Source organism: Lissotriton helveticus, chromosome 8 (genome assembly GCF_964261635.1).
Source record: "Lissotriton helveticus chromosome 8, aLisHel1.1, whole genome shotgun sequence".
Lineage (NCBI taxonomy): Eukaryota > Metazoa > Chordata > Amphibia > Caudata > Salamandridae > Lissotriton > Lissotriton helveticus.
In genome coordinates this window covers 65,810,922-65,828,361 of record NC_136069.1, presented here as the reverse complement: position 1 = coordinate 65,828,361, position 17,440 = coordinate 65,810,922, and the positions used below count along the sequence as shown (strand labels likewise).

The 17,440-nt window shown below is 44.7% G+C and overlaps 1 protein-coding gene across 1 annotated transcript in view; it reads left to right on the top strand.

The window, feature by feature from the left end:
* Positions 1–17,440, top strand: part of KPNA1 (karyopherin subunit alpha 1) — a 205,752-nt gene that overhangs the window by 95,664 nt on the left and 92,648 nt on the right. The window contains exon 6 of the mRNA XM_078656634.1: positions 8,732–8,863. Within this exon, the coding sequence (XP_078512760.1) occupies positions 8,732–8,863 (132 nt within the window). The remainder of the gene's footprint in view (positions 1–8,731; positions 8,864–17,440) is intronic.

Below are 17,440 nucleotides of genomic sequence, written 5' to 3'. Positions count from 1 at the left end.
TGACAACGGACGCGTCTCTCCAGGGATGGGGAGCTCATCTGCTCACTTACACAGTGCAGGGACTATGGACGACGCAGCAACAGAAGATGCACATCAACTATCTGGAACTGATGGCAATCTTCATGGCGCTCAAGTCCTTCAATGTACATCTGTGCAACAAGGTAGTGTTAGTCCGGACGGACAACATGACCGCGATGTACTACATTCAAAAGCAGGGGGGCACCCACTCACCACAGCTGTCTCATCTGGCTCAGAGCATGTGGAAGTGGGCCATTCGGAGGAACATTTTCCTCATGGCAGAACACCTCCCGGGCAAGGACAATCAGATGGCGGATCTGCTCAGCAGATACAGCCATCAAATGCACGAGTGGGAGTTACACCCATCAGTACTCCGCCCGTACTTCCAGCAGTGGGGTCAGCCGGAGATAGACCTGTTTGCCACAAACGAAAACGCAAAATGCCAACACTTTGCCGCCAGGTTCCCTCACCCACAGTCGCAGGGGAATGCGATATGGATGAACTGGTCAGGCAGATTTGCGTACGCTTTTCCACCAGCACCTCTGATACCGCTAGTGGCGAGAAAACTAAGGCAGCACTCGATGACACTCATCCTAGTTGCTCCAACGTGGGCGCGCCAAGCATGGTACACCACGTTTCTAGAACTCTCGGTAGTGCCGCATCAAAGGCTGCGCCTCACGCCCAGACTTTTGACGCAGAACCATGGAGACATTCAGCATCCAGATCCGCAACAGCTCAACCTGGCGATCTGGCTCCTGAAGTCCTAGAGTTTGGATACCTTCACCTACCTCCAGAATGCATGGACATCATCAAGGAGGCAAGAAAGCCTACTACCAGAGCATGCTATGCGGCAAAATGGAAGCGTTTTGTCATTTACTGTACGGCTAATAACATCAACCCGCTAGATGCATCTATCCCTAACATCATTTGCTATCTGTTACATCTTTACAAGTGCAATCTAGCCTACACTTCCATTCGGATACATCTATCCGCCATAGCAGCTTATCTTCAGAACAGGCAGCATCTCTCTGTCTTCAGAGTGCCTGCCATTAAGGCTTTTCTTGAAGGTCTGAAACGAGTCATTCCCCCAAGAACACCGCCAGCTCCGGTGGGGAACCTCAATGTGGTCCTCACCAGGCTGATGGGACCACCTTTTGAGCCACTACACTCGTGTGAACTCCAGTTCTAACGTGGAAAGTAGCTTTCCTAATAGCTATTACGTCACTAAGGCGTGTTAGTGAGCTGCAAGCGCTCACAATACAAGAGCCATTCCTTCAGATTCATCCAAATAGGGTGGTACTGCGTACTAACCCCAAATTCCTTCCGAAGGTGGTGTCACAGTTTCATCTCAACCAAACTATTGACTTGCCTGCATTCTTCCAAAACCCACAAACGGTGGCGGAAAGAATGCTTCATACTTTGGATGTCAGGAGGGCATTGATGTACTATATTGACAGGACACAACACTTTAGGAAAACAAAACAACTTTTTGTTGCCTTCTCGCCACAGCACAAGGGCAACCCTATTTCCAAAGCAGGAATAGCCAGGTGGATTGTTAAGTGCATCCAAATCTGTTATCAGAAGGCTAAACGTACCTTGACAATACCCCCAAGGGCGCACTGCACACGCAAGTTGGGGGCATCTATGGCTTTCCTGGAGAACATTCCTTTAGAAGACATTTGCAGAGCAGCCACGTGGGTTACACCACATACCTTTACTAAACACTACTGTGTTGATGTGCATTCCAAGCAGCAAGCAGCTGTAGGACAGGCTGTTCTCAAAACACTTTCAAGTTTCTGCAGCTGGCACGGGCAACCGCCGCTAATGGAGGGACTGCTATATATTCTATGCAAAAGATATGAATTTAGCAGCCCACATGCCTCGAACTGAATATGCTACTTACCAGTATGCATCTGTTCTTGGCATGTAGGGCTGCTAACATTCATATCGCCCACCCTCCTCCCCGGTGCCTGTCGCAGCTGCAGACATACTCTTGCATTCAATCATTAGCATGGACATCCTTTACACTTTACACTCCATCTCTGCCACAATGGCTCAAAACAATCGGGATGGAGCCGATGCCCATGCGCACTGTAGTCCAGGGGAGGAGCCACCTATCTCAGGATACTTCGAAGACTCTTCCAGGACAACAATGTGCGATCATCCGGACCCAACACTAGGCGGCGATCTAATGCAAAAGATATGAATGTTAGCAGCCCTACATGCCAAGAACAGATGCATACTGGTAAGTAGCATATTCATTACACACAACAACCACACCCATGTACTACAAGATCACAGTAACTGCAAATCTTCGGGGGTAATTTATGCTATCAGTTGTTCATTTAATTTTTTGTTCATAGGTCAAACCATCCAAAAGGTAAAATGTCGTATCTTGCAACACTGTAGTCGTATTAGATGTCAGACACAGGGGGCCCCACTGGTTGATCACTTCATTAGGTTTGGCCATGCACCAGAAAGCTTCAAGTGGTGGGTGATAGAAAAGGTCAAACCCAACCCCAGGGGAGGGAACTTTGGGAACATCTTGAATACTTGAGAGTGCAGGTTTATCCATCTATTCAACACAATTAAATAATGGCTGAATGAATATGAGGAGATCAACAAAAAGGTTGTAGGACTGACAAATGGGTGAATTGACTTTAGATTACATACAATTTCACCCTGCAGTGGAATTCTCAACTCCCGCAGTGTCGATTAAGCTTATGCCCCACTGCTATCACATGGGGTCCTTTCTTGCTTATGGTCTCAAGCATTTAACCCTGCAGTACAACCTTGAACTACGGTGTATAATTAGTTCATGCCCATTGCCCTTAGAGCCACAATGCTACCAATTAATGTATTGTCATGCCGTTTTAAACACTTGCTCTATGTTGTTACATGTATTGTTAAATTCTGTTATTCCCCATTAATGCTGTTTGTTTTCTACTGTATAATGCCAGTATGTTACGAGCCTTGAAACCATCATGCATGAGCTACACGCCCCGTAGATAGTCTTTCTTCACCGCTACCGATGCGTGATGCACGCCAGACGTTCTTTATAACGTCCTCGCGGTGCAGGGATCTAGTTCTTTCCGGTCCGTGCGATCCATTGACGCCGGTTCCTCGAATGAAAATAGGTAAGGTTTCACTGCCCACGGAACCTCCCTATGCTCAAATGTGTCCAACTGGTACACTTACACTGTTTCTTTCCCCACCAGCTGTAAAAATATGAACGATTAAATTATCGCACTGCGCGCTACCCTTCATTCACGGGTAAGTGTGCTTAATGGTCCTTAGCGATAACCCTGTAGATGTACTTAGACACCCCCTTAATGGTTTTTAATTTCACGGGGACCCCACCTATCATTATCGGAATAGGATGAAGCTGCAAGCCCTCCAGTAACAAACTGTACTGCTACCACACCACAGGGACCCAATTGGCCCTTATGAAGACAATCGGGTAAGCTTTTACCTTGTGTCCATCTGACACATACGTTGGGCCATTGAATCAATGCAACCCTGACCTACAATTATTAATCTACCCTTGGATATGTGACCGAGCCACATTTTCGGTACCCAGGCTACCTTATCCTTTGTCCCGAAGAAGACCCGCAGGCCGAGGTCCTCAATCACCCTTGTGCCCAATAGGGTTGAAACTTCGACACAAATTTCACTTTGTGCCCGGACCACTCCTTGTATATACCATTTCCAATTAGTGAATTAAGAATTTATTTCTGCTGTAAATCAATGATGTTGAATTGATATTACAAAAGCTCTGTGGCCAGGTGCCCTCAGACTGGGAGTGTATGACCAGTTTTTCAAAATCAATTGTAAATATTTTCTGTCACCTTGATGCTTTCATGTCACCTCTTCTTACCACTTGAGCACCCCCTTTTCTTTTACACATTCCTGGACACACTATGCTCTTTTTGTACCGAGAACTGTTATAAATTGAAAAGCAACGTAATTGATGTAATTGATTCAATAAGATGGAGTGATTTGATAAGCCCCATCTTTCAAAAACTTTGTTTGCTCAGGTCAGTTGTTGCATATACCTATAAACAAGTACATTGATTCATGTGATATGAACCTACTGGTTAGAGGTTTTCAACGAAAATATGAATAATTGATTGCAAGCGTAGATTTATTTCTTATATAATCGTTAGTCTTGGACCACTGTTTTTGATACCATGTTCCTGCCTAAGATCATGTTTATAAATGGGCTAGAGAATTTCATTTGTTGGGGATTCTTGATGGAGAACAGCCCAACCACGATACTTCTATGACTCCAAACACAATATACTATTGTGTTCCTCATTTTGGTGCCATTAGCCTCTCTGTGATGACCGCCAATCTAATCCTTACACATTGCTGTCCTATTAACATTCCTTTTTGATTTCTCTTTGAAGCACCTGTTAAGTTAGAAAATGGGCGACACTGGCTAAACAAGTTGAATACTGTGTTTCCTGGAGGTCTTGATAATTTACAAACCTGCAAGCGAAATTAGATCGATCCATCACTGGGCAGGTAAAGTACCAGACATCTTCTTTTTCTGCCTCCCCCTAGAATGGGAGACCGAAATTTGTCTCAAATAGACTTAATAACTCAACCGTTCAAACTCAACCATTCTGCCCTAGATTAGATTAAAGCAAAGCTTATAGAGCACTTGGTTACTCCAACGGAATATCCCAGCGCAAAGACATCCCAGTGCTTAACAGCAGAACCCTATCCACCAAAACCCCTAGTCCTAGCATAAAAGGCCTGTCTGGAAAAAAGCAGAGATTAACACCACTCAGATGGCTAAAAGAACCAAGTTTTATGATTTCTCCGGAACATAATTTCCGAAGGTTGCATCCTCCGCTCCAAAGGCTGTTTATTCCATGCTTTAGCCGATAGAAAGCTAAAGGACCTACCTCCCAAACGTACCTTTTGGATTTTTGACACTACCAACTTAGCAGTTCCTGCGGACCTAAGATTCTGTGTAGGTCTGTAAGGGGTAAGTAAGGGGCGCAGGTACCTAGGCTCTCTCTCATTGAGAATCCTAATGCAGAAACATAGAGCTTTAAAAGTAACTCTGGCTTGCACTGGTAGCCAGTGTAGCTCCCTCAGTCGCTCCCTGGATGTTCAATATCATCCAGGCTGCTGCATTTTGAACTTTCTGCAGCATATTCAGATTGCTTTTTGTGACCCCTAAATAGAGGATGTTGCAGTAATCTAAATGAGATGTGACGAGGGCCCTCACAATGGTCTTATTGGCGTCTAGAGGTAGAATATCTAGGATTTTTCGTAGCATTCTAGCAGGGCCAGAGTTGTTGTTTGTTTCAGACGTAATTTTGTTTGCCAGATACTCGTTCGGATCGGTAAGTCGCGGTGCAGGGATTCGGCCTACTTTTTCTCGCTTCTCTTCCCTTCTCCATCCAGTCAACATCCCCCTGTTGTGTGTAACCAGAGTTTGGTAGGTTTTTGTTGAGCAGCATTGTGCAGTATGGAAAGCCTTCTTCAAACAGTGTTAGATTATTTGTACCTAACTTCGCCTTTAATTGCTGGATGCATTGTACTGCTGAAGAAAGTTTGGCTTCACTTGCTGTTTTTTCTTCTAAAAAGTGGAAAATGAAAATACGTTTGGCTGTATGGCTGCAATGTGTGATGCCCATTTCTTTTAACTGAATTTCTTATCTATAACATATTTTTTCTTAAACGTTAAACAAAGAAAATGTTGCCTTTACATAGGCATAGTTTTTGTCCCATGTAGAGTACATTTGTTCTAGCTATCATGAGTGTTCCAGACTCCTTGGCCTTGCCTTGATGGTATTTAATGTTTAACGAGATATCCGTGATGGGCAGTTGTCACTTTCATCTAACCGTATCTTTTTCTATCATGGCAGAAATGTCTTCACTGCAAGCACTATTCAAGAAGTGCCACACTTCGGGTATTGTAGAATACATCAAGATCTCCAAAACTCCGACCCCTCCCATCCTCCACCCAGTCCCTATGCAAACTGTGTTCAGTGTTTGTATTCAAATACATTTAGAAAAAATCTGATTTTGCATCCAGTACAGAGAAACCTTTCTGCCTGTCTGCTCTGAAGGGTATTCCTCTTTAATATGGAAATAGCTTAAAAATCAAAATATTAGTCCTTCATCTTTCTTTCATTTGGTCTTTGCGGTCTTCCCCTTTCACTATCCATTTGGCATCAGGAACCCCTTATCTGGCATCTTGTTAGCTTCATCTACTTTGTAAAGTACACCAGTATGAGCATTCTTTCTTTTTTATTTTTAAATTCTCTTTTAAGCACCCCAATTATCAGGGCAAATGCTTAACACTCCTTGTCCTGAATAAAAATAGAAATATGGGCCACCTTGATAAGTGGCATTCATTCTCGGTTGATACAAGACTGAATTGGACTGATTTTTATGAACAATAACTGCGCAGTGCACTTCGCATAAATTGGTAGAACTTTTCTGAACTCTGTGGGGCCGCACCTCTTGAAACAGCGGGTACAGTGGTTGTGCAAGCAATATTTCTTTACCACATTGGACTTCAAATCAAGGGGTGATAAGGAGGGTGGTGTGGTTTTAGTTTTGGCTCGCTGTTTCTTGTCTTGCATGTTACATGCTTGAATCATCCCTGTCGTCATGGTGGGAGTCCCACGGTAACAGTTGTAATAGTGATAAAGCTTAAGCATTGACTCCATTGACCAACAAATTGTTTTTTTAAACTATTTATCTTGTTTTAAAACATCCAAACTTCAGCCAATCAGAGCTGTGACCCTGGATCACTCATCCCCTGCAGGATCACCATTCTTCCGATTTCGAGCAAGACTGTAAACTAACTAAAATAGAGGTAGCAAAAGGTGAGCCTGACAGGGGAGGGTCGCATGTGAATCTATAAAAGATGGCCATACTTGAAAGCTCTGTGTAGAGGATCGCCCCTAGAAAAACCAGCAACCTGGAGGGGACGAGAGATAATTTTTCCTCGTTGAGGTGGAGACCAAGAGACTAAAACAGTTACCGGCAGGCTTGCGTAGATTTCTCGGCTGCTTGGAAGGACGGAGCTTTGAGTAACCAATTGTCAAATTAGGTAAATACCTGGTGATCGGAACATCATAGAAAAGCTGCCACCGGGGCAATGCACTTGGTGAAGACTCTGGGTGCTTACTGTGGAAATATGCATCTAGCAGTGCGAGGGAGGATAGATAGTCTCCCACATCCATGAGAAGCAAAATCTCCTGGAGAGAAAGCATCCTGAATTTTATGAATTTGTTCAAGAACCTGATGTCCAGTATTTGCCTCCATTTCCCTGTTTGCTTCTGAAAGTGGTAGTAGAATTCCAGATTGCGCTGATTGAGTGGTTCCTCTTCTATTGTGTGTTTGGAAACAAGCGATCATATTTATTTTCTGACAATTGGAAAATGACTGAGAGATGTCTTCCGTGGCAGAAAATTTGGAGGCTGCTGAACAAATTCCAGGGTGTGACCATGCTCAAAAATGTCTAACACCCATTTGTCGGAAGTTATGGACTTCCACTGATGACTGTGGAAACTTCTAATATCTGCAGGTGGTGAATTAGCAACTTGAGGGGTAGGAGATGGTGGCATTAGGGCAACATAATCATCCCATTCATCAGGATTTGAAATTAGCTCACCCTCCTCCATTTGCTGATCATCACTCTCTTGCAAATCATCCGGAATGGAAATAGCCGGTGGTATTAATTTCTCATTAAGACATCTTGGAGTACTCTGAGGAGCACGGCTAGTGATAGGAACCTAGTGTTTATTACAGTCATTGATCATGAGACGCAAGCCTGTAACTAGGGATATATGGACACTAATGGAGGGTTTAAGCAGTTGATGGTGTTCTTCCTCCTGCTCCTCATAAAGATAATGCCATGCGCTGAGGGGAGGGAGAATCTTTTAGTGAACTGATGGATTACCGTCCGCATCATCATCATTCTCCTCCTCCGATTCTTGTCATTTGACTTTCAATTGGGAAGGATGACCCCTAAAAATCCAGGGGGCAAAGGATACATTTTTGAAAAACCCTGAAGCGCTGACTTAGATGGTGGCATCAAAATATTTTTTCCTTCTGTCGATGGGGCTGTCGACTATGCCGTCAGTATGGCAACGCCAATGATGTGGCATGAGGAGTCGTCAACGGAGCAGCCATGGATGGAGCCGCCAATGGTGAGGTGCTTGACGAGCTAATCTTTGTCATCTGGTAAGGTCTCGTCTCCAATGAATTCAGGGTCACATCTTTGCTTGACGATGCTGTTGCCTTCAAGGTGGTAGATGTTGCCAACAAGACTGTTGGCGGTGCGCCTGAAATCGAAGTCTTCGTAGTAGACGCCACCGTCTTAGACAACAGTGCCGTCTACGGGCGGTCTGGTCAGTGAGGATGGCTCCTTAAAGGGGATGTGAGAAGCTGACAGATGCTCTGAGCCAGACCTGTGAAGATACTGTGAAATACTATTGTTTTTCAATTGAGTCAGTGCTAATACTTTACCACTACTATTCCTACTGTTACCGTGTGACTCCTACCATGACGATGGGGCAGATTCAAGCATGTGAATCTATAAAAGATATCAATACTGGAGAACCACAGTGTACAGGTATGTAACTTTTTTATTGTTATCCAGCTGATGTGTTTATCTTGTTTTGACCAGATTTTATGGTTATGAACTCTGTTGTGAATACATGATTCATTTGTGTTTCAGTTCGAATCTGCCTGGGTACTGACAAATATTGCATCAGGAAATTCTCTGCAGACCCGTATCGTTATTCAATCCGGGGCTGTACCAGTTTTCATCGAGCTGCTCAGCTCAGAGTTTGAAGATGTCCAAGAACAGGTATAGCAGTGGTGAAGGAAAAATGTGTTTACTGTCCTCTATATCATAATGAAAAACGATAGATTGATTGTTAGAAACAGATGTTTTATGTATTTTCACTTTCTCCTGAGAATTGTACAATAGCTTACAATGTAGAAGTTTTTCTTCAAGGGACAACTTTGTGATGCTAAGCTTTTCATTACATGCTGTGCAACTGCTAAAACCTATGTGTATTACCTAAATGCAGCATAAATATTTGTGCTAGGGAGTAAGGTCAAATGCAAACTGCCAAGGAGAGCCCATTGCAGAATTGAGCACTTTGAATAGCCATGAATTGCATATGATAAATAAATTACAAAATGAACAGCGGTCCTCGCCAACTACCGGCCCATCTCTCTCTTGCCTTACCTGTCTAAAATCTTGGAGGCACATGTGACTACTTGCCTCTCGCAATTCATCGAGGAGTCCAACTTCCTGGAAATGAACCAGGCCGGTTTCAGACCAGCCCATTCTACCGAGGCTGTGATCCTCGCCGTGTTGGACAACCTCAGATGTAATGCTGACAGAGGACGCCCCCAGGCATTGGTCCTATTGGATTTGTCGGCGGCATTCGACACGGTGGATCATAACATCTTACTCCACCGTGTCGAGTCTGCCGGAGTCCGTGGGCTCGCCCTGTCCTGGGTTAAATCCTTCTTAGAGGGTAGATTTCAAGCAGTTAGTTTGGGTCCTTTCAGCGCCACCAGTGCACCTTCACCCTGTGGGGTTCCCCAGGGCTCTTCTCTGTCCCCCCTCCTCTTTAATTTGTATCTTCAGCCTCTTATTCACTCCCTGGGTAGTTGGGACGTCACCGTATTCAATTACGCTGACGATTTACAAATTATTTTTCCCCTCTCCTCCCCTGACGCCGTCACCAACTTTAAGGCGGTCATGATACACATCCAGCATTGGATGAATCAAAATCAATTAAAGCTCAACCCTGGGAAAACTGAGCTCCTCCTCCCTGGGAGAAGCGCTTCCCACTGGGGCCCCCAGTATTGGCCATCTGAGCTTGGTCCGTCTCCTCCTGCTGGCTGTGTAAAGAGCCTCGGTGTCATTACTGACTCTGAGCTCACTCTTAAGGCCCAGGTGAACATCTTCCTGTATGTTCCAGCTACACAGGATACGGAAAGCTGCCCACCTCTTGCCCCCTGAAGCTTTGCTACAAGTTCTAATAGCATTGGTGATGTCCCGCCTGGATTTCTCTAATTCCTTGTATCTTGGCCTCTCCAAATCCCTGCTGTCTAGGCTACAGATCATTCAAAACCAGGCTGCCAGATTGGCATTTAAAATCCCCAGATGGCAATCGGCCAAACCTTTATTACACCAACTACATTGGCTTCCAGTCAGTGAAAGAATAGCCTTCAAGGCTGGCTGCCTGGTCTTTAAAGCCTTGACTGGTCCCTCTCCTGCTTTCTTTCCTGGTTACCCCCTACTGCCCCTCCCGTACTCTGAGGTCCACTCACCTTCAGCTTCTAGTCACTACCCGGTTTAAACTTATCAAATTAGGCGGCCGCAGCTTCTCTCATCTAGCTCCCAAATTATGGAATTCTTTTCCACTCTCACTCAAGACTTCATATTCGCTTTTATCATTTAGGAAATCTTTAAAAACTCTGCTCTTCTCACACTCCCAATAAAATCCCTCTTGTACAGTCTCAGTGTCCTATCAGCGCCAGGAAACTCATGGTGACAGTGCGCTTAACAAATGCCCATTAACATAACATTGTGCGTTGTTTCATGCACCTCGGAAGTGTATTTTGTGAAGACTTTTGTTAATCATGCTTTGAGTCTTACCCTATCACCTGACTGAGCAACTATCTAGGAGTGATGTGCGTTTCTCATAAGTAAAGAAGGCACAGGAATATAATAGATGTACTAGATATGTGCCCCCGTTGAACTAAATAGTTTCAAATTTGTCAAACGTAAAAAGAAATTATGCTTCATTACACAGAATCATCTGAATAAATTAAACCTTAGACCTGGTCACATCTCAAAACAGCGAATCACAGGAGAGTATTACTTTAATTATGTAGTCCATTCATTCTGTCCTCGGTTCTTTTTATCCTTCCTTTTAAGGGAGGGAAAATTAATGAGACCTTTGTTTATTGGGGTGGGAGGTCTGATATGTTACGGCTAGACAATATGTTCAGCGGGGTCTGTCTTGACAAAGCGATCCAGTTTGCTATCTAGATTGAATACGTTATTTACCACAGGATACTGTGATTTCTTAGAGGACATTTTTATTCATTGTCTAGAGATTTGTTTTTCTCCTGTGGGGCGGCAACATAGCAAACATGTAGTTGGCTTGGTTAGATAAGTGGTTCCCATACTTTTTAGAACCATGACCCACTTTCTAGAATGATAAATGTTCGTTACCCTTCTTCCTTTCGAAAGACATGAGGGTTGATTTTTGAATGCAACTAAAGCATTGTTTGGTAGAGCACTGTCATTTACAGGCAGTAAATTTTTCATTAAAAAATAATTCACTAACTTTGCACTGACATAGTTTTACTGATAAAACCATATTCCACTCAAATGATAGTGGAAATGAGGCTTATGTGATTTATCATACGTGCATTACCAATTAAAGTGCCTTTATTCGTTTTGATCCAGTTAAAATCTGTGTCCAGCACACTTCAGAATTAAAAAACAATATACTTCACTTTTGATTTCCTAACTGCTGAATGCATACAGTTCATTTCCAGGTAGTTGCATTTTGTTGTGTTCCAAAAACGACATCCTAAGATTGACCTAGAATGCACTTTATAAATGCTGCACTATTTTGTTGGAGAAAGGCAACTCCAATCCCATGTTAAAAGAATAAACAGCAGCTTATGAGCAGACATAGCCTGACATGTCACCTCTGTGTCGTTTAAGCACCACAAATGTGAGAAGATAAACACAGATTTTAAAGGCATCTTGGTTTATTGCTTTGACTTTCGCGACTCACCAGAAATCTACTGCCACCAGTAGGAGTGCACCCACAGTGTGGAAAACACGGATTGACTGCTTTTCAGTCTTTCAGTTTAGGTTCTGTTATTTCTGCAGCACCTTCCGCTTCCACCTCTTGCTGAAAAAACTGTTGTCTAAAATTCTATGTAGGTCTTGCTGGCTTCTTTTGCATCTTTTCGTTGCCTAAGGCCATTAAAGGGATTTAGTGATGCATTTTATCAGGCTCAAGTTTATTCTTCTTTGTGTTCCACAGATACAAGGGCTCTGGTCCTCCATAACAGGCCAGTGGGTACATGGAATAATCTGACTCTCTCCTTGTCTTCTCTCCAAAATTTCATAAATCTCCAGTGCTTACTTTGAAGGATCTGATAGGGACTTCTAGCCGCAGATTCCTTATCTTAGAATAATCCCCAGCCGTTCAGACTAGATCTAGAAATCTTTTGTGAGCCGTACCCCATGCGTGCCAATAGGTGGCATCGTTCGGCTCCACATGGCATAGTGGTCGCCAGAAGTGACTTGTGATTCCCCATATAGGTGCCGTCCCATTGCGCTGCCGGTGCCAATCTGTAGAAGAGGTATCCCCAGTCCCTTTTTGACTGACCTTTTTTCAACCCATGTGTCGAAGATTTTTTTAGGTCTCGCCTTGGCAGAGCGCACGCGCTGCCTAGGAGATGACCTTTAGAAATTGGTCTGCTCTTTTCCACACACTCGTTCATGTGGCGGCATCCACCTTGCGGGAGCAAGCAGCGGCGCGCGCAGGGGCCATGTGTTATCAAATTACCTTTCACTTTCGTGCTGCCACATGCACGAGTGTGTGGAAAAGAGCAGACCAATTTCTGAAGGACTAAGAAATGATTCGGCAAAGAGTCCTGCAAGTTCATGGGATATTTGTAATTCTTTCAGAGAGGACAGCCTGCTGGTATTTAGCACTAGATTGCAGATTTGTAGGTGAACCGCTATCTGGCTTTATTTCTTCTAAAGACGCATAAATCAAAACGCATTCTAAGCACCGATTTTTGCTGCTGTCAAAATGTGCTCAACATAGAATGATACAGAGGAAAAAAAGAACACTTCCCTTATGAATGCTTAATACGGTGTAAAATAGCACACAGTGCAAAGAGGGACATCCTTAAGAAGAAATAGTTTGAGAGATATCTGTTTGTGTTACAGTTCCGACAGATATGACGGAGGTATTAGATTGACTTAATGAGTTTTTCTTTGTAATGTCAGTACCAACGCCCCCAGCCCCCAACAAAAATGTGGGGGTATTTCAGATTAAGAACTCCTCGCATACCTGCAGAACTGTGCCTCATTAATTGGTTCTGGTGGGCGATCGGCTGTAAGAGGGCAGCAAAGTGGCCGGGAGGTGTGTGGGGTGTGATGGCATTCCTTCCATTTACTTTCCTTACATTCTGAAACTGTCTGAGCTTCGAGAAGCTGTTGGAGTAAACCCTTCTGTTCACCAAGCATAATTCAGACTCCGCCTGAAAGTCTGTCCTGCGTGAAGCCCACTTCGCTCAGTCATTCACAGGCACACAACGTACACAATCTACATGTGTGTAATGTGTTCACTGCGAGCATACATTGCTCTGACGTAAAATGAGGGTGTATTTGTAAAGGTGGGCAATTCTGCAAGGGTAAGGACAAGTCTAGTGCTGATTAGATTTACCCTCACACAAAAGTAACATTTTGGGCAATCACAGGTATTCAGTCTGACACTTAGCACAACTACCTCGCACCTATAAGGATCTGGTGTAACTGGTGTAAAACTGCTGGAACGGTGCAATGTATATGAAAACTATTTTTGGAGGAACAACAGACAGTAAAATAAATAAAATACTCCACAGTTTTGCTCTTATTCATAAATTGTTTTCTATGACGATTTGTGGCTTACTCCTATGTTACAAGAGATTTACTCCTGAATGTTCATAGCTGATTCCCGAGGAATGTTTATGAATAATTGTTCTTTAATTACATCCCATTTAACCCGTAGTAAGACCACTCTTCCAGTAGAAAAAGCTTTGAAGTTTGCGCCACATAAGCCCTAATGCAGGTGTAATTTACACTTTGCATTCATTACACAATGATTTGTTTGGTTAGGAAAGCAGATGTAAAGTACGAATGAAAGTTATGTCATCGACTACATATAAGCAAATGCATATATAGTTTGAATATTGGGACATTATAAACATTTAAGACTTAGGAGACAAGTGTAAACAACATACATGGGATATTACACACTCCAAAAGCCTTAACTTCAGAGGCATATGAGCTGCAGATCACACACTGTGCATAGATCGCCATCTGGTGTTGGGCCCGGATGTTTGCACTTTGTTGTTGTCCTGAAAAGTCTTTGGAAATCACGAGATAGGTGACTCCTCCCTTGGACGATAGTGCGCATGGGCATCAGCTCCATCTTCAGAATGTTTTTGTCCGCCATCGGGCTCTGATGTGTGTCGTGCTCCAGCTCGGTATCGTTACCGATTCTACTTTCGATGCGCAATCTTCACCCTTTCTACAGTATTGTTTTCGATCGCGATTTCCAGTCGTCGCGCAACTCTTTACGTCGAAGTACTCGATTCCGATCGTTGACTCGGGCCTACTTGGGCCTTGACATCTGGCTCATGGAAAGGACTCCATTCAAAAAGTGTCCTCAATATGGGTCGAAGTTTCCCCACACCGATCTGCATGAGGTGTGTAACCTCTGCCTTTCACTGGAGCACGAGGCCAGAGACTGTGCAGCTTGTGCCTCTTTCCGCTCCAAGAAGACCATTCGGTATCGTCGAGGTCGAAGTACAATGGCCCGCTCGTCAACATCCATTCCTGACAACATCTTCCAAGAGGGCGTCGATGTACCGGAACAGGAGCGGTTCGAACAACTTCACATCAGCGCCTCCGAAGTAGAAGACTCCGACGTCAAAGAACTCACTCCTGTTTAGTGGGTCATAAGTAAAGACGTCGACCCTGACTCCCTACAGACACCATCCAAAAAGGCTTCGATCACACCTTCACCTTCAGGCCCAGGTGCACACAGAGAGACTGCTTCCCCTGACCCGCCCTCTGGCTCGGCAACGAAGCCCTTCCGGCAACTCAAGCTTGAGTCAGTCTGCCATCGTTTCCGGAACCCGACCACGGGCACCTAAAGAGAAACCGCCCTCCTCCTCTGTGCCGATCGCTGCCAAATCTAAACACTCTGCACCGAAATCTGCAAGCACAAACCCACCCACTCCGAAAAAACATTCAGAACACAGCAAAAAGCAGCTCCCTAAGTTTCGATCACACCCTTCAGAGCCGAAAAAAGCCTATGAGTTGAAAAAACAACCGGTTCCACACACAGACATCGACACTCCAAAACTTCACGGTTCCAAGCCAAAAGACTGTCCCCGAGTCGGTACCGCTTAAGCTTATCGAACCAAAGAAGTCTGTGCCAAATGAGCACCCACCATCAAAAGAGCTTTTTACACCAGACCCTAGACAGAAAACTCTTCCAAAAGACCCTAAAACTGGCCAGCTCACCCTAAGTTCAAAGAAGAGACCATTGGACACACATGCACCGGCTCCACCACCTAACAAGAGGGACATTGCTACATCTCCCCTCAGAATCCCTTCTCCTCCAACTCCGCCACCTTCTCCTCCACCTTCACCTCCTCAACCACACTATCCTCCTACACCGTCTCCCCCACCAGGTAATCATGATGACAGCTCTGATGAAGGGGAAGGTTCAGATGAGGAGCCACTAGGAGACCTTAGTCCACCTGTTTCCCCTGATCCCTGGGACGATTATAGCACACCAGACGTTCCACAGGAGGAAATCTATCCCTCTAGACCTTCCCCTCCAGAGGACACAACAGGCTTCAATCAACTACTTCACAGAGCTGCCCAATACCATGGGGTTAACCTACACACACACACCCAGTGGAAAAGGATTTCCTAATGGACACTTTTGATACCACACAAAGATCCACTTCTATTTTGCCTATGCTAAAAGGGATTATCAAGCATGCACCCGAAGTTTTTAAAGATCCTGTGAGAGCTAGAGTTATTAACCTCAGGATCGAGAAAAAGATCACGGCTGCCCCTGCGGACCCAGCCTACATTAAAGGCCCTGTACCTTTTAGATTCACTAGTTGTCTCCAATGCTAGGAAAAGAACCAACTCTCAAACATCAGGAGACTCTCCACCCCCGGATAAGGAGTCCAAACTCTTAGACGCCTCTGGCAAAAGAACGGCATCACAAGCGGCCAACATATGGCGTATCGCTAACACTCAAGCTCTGTTAGCTAGGTACGATAGGGCACATTACGATGAACTAGAGACCCTATTGCAGCACCTACCAGACAAATATAAAACCAGAGCCAATGACCTTATACAGGAGGGAAAAATAATCACTAACCGCTCCATTCGTTGTGCTCTGGATGCAGCAGATCCAGCCTCCAGAGCAGTCCACACTAGTGTCCTTCTGCGTAGGCATGCTTGGCTATGCATCTCAAGGTTTAAACCTGAAGTACAAAGTTCCATTTTAAACCAACCATTTGATCAGAAAAACTTATTCGGACCTAATGTAGATTCATCACTCAAAGATGAAAAAAGACACAAATACAGCTAAATCTATGGGAGCCTTGCAATCGCAAGCTCCCAGACGTTCTTTTCGTCTCTCCTTCTACAAAGGCACCTCCAGAGGCTACTCCTCCGACAACCCCTCCACCTCTTATAAGGCTCCCACCCAGTCTACGTTCACCAGAGGTTACCAAAGAGGAGGTTACAGAGGCAACAGTAACAAAGGTAGCGGCAAGACCAACATTAGCAGATGTGCCTCCACCCCTACCCAATGACTTCCCTCCGCTCCCCCCAGACCCTTCCACTCCTGTCAGGGGGAGAATACAACAGTTCCTTCCTGTCTGAAACAACATCACAACAGACAGGTGGGTGAGTCAAATAGTTCAAACAGGTCATTGTCTAGAACTCACTTCTACCCCCCCAAATATACCACCCAGGCAGCTCCCAATGTCACTAGAACATTTATCACTGCTAAAAAGGGAGGTCATCTCCCTTATGCAAAAACGTGCAATAGAACCAGTACCCCTGCATCAGCGAAACACAGGGGTTTGCTCCCTGTACTTCCTCATTCCAAAAAAGGACGGCTCTCCGAGACCCATTCTAGACCTCAGACCCTTAAACCTGTACATACAATGAGACCATTTTCACATGGTCACGCTTCAACAGGTCCTTCCTTTACTCGCACAAGGCGATTTCCTTGCCACTCTAGATCTCAAGGACGCCTACTTTCAGATTTCCATTCACACCTCTCGCAGGAAATTTCTCAGGTTTGTACTGGATGGTCAGCATTATCAATTCAAGTCATATTTGTTGGTCCAGACTGGGCTCTTAGAGTCTAGTATCCCGAGCTGTTGAGATATCCATAGACCCTCTGCTCAGACTGCCCCTTCGGGAGGAGCTCTTGTCACTGCAGCGGGGGTTAGAGGGTTACACGTGGGGTTCTCCACCTGAACATGTCAACGCTCCATCGAGATTGAGCGTAGATAGTTGACACCTTTTGACCTTCTGTCCGAAGTCTGCAATGTTGTCTTGGCAGCTTGGTTTCCCTTC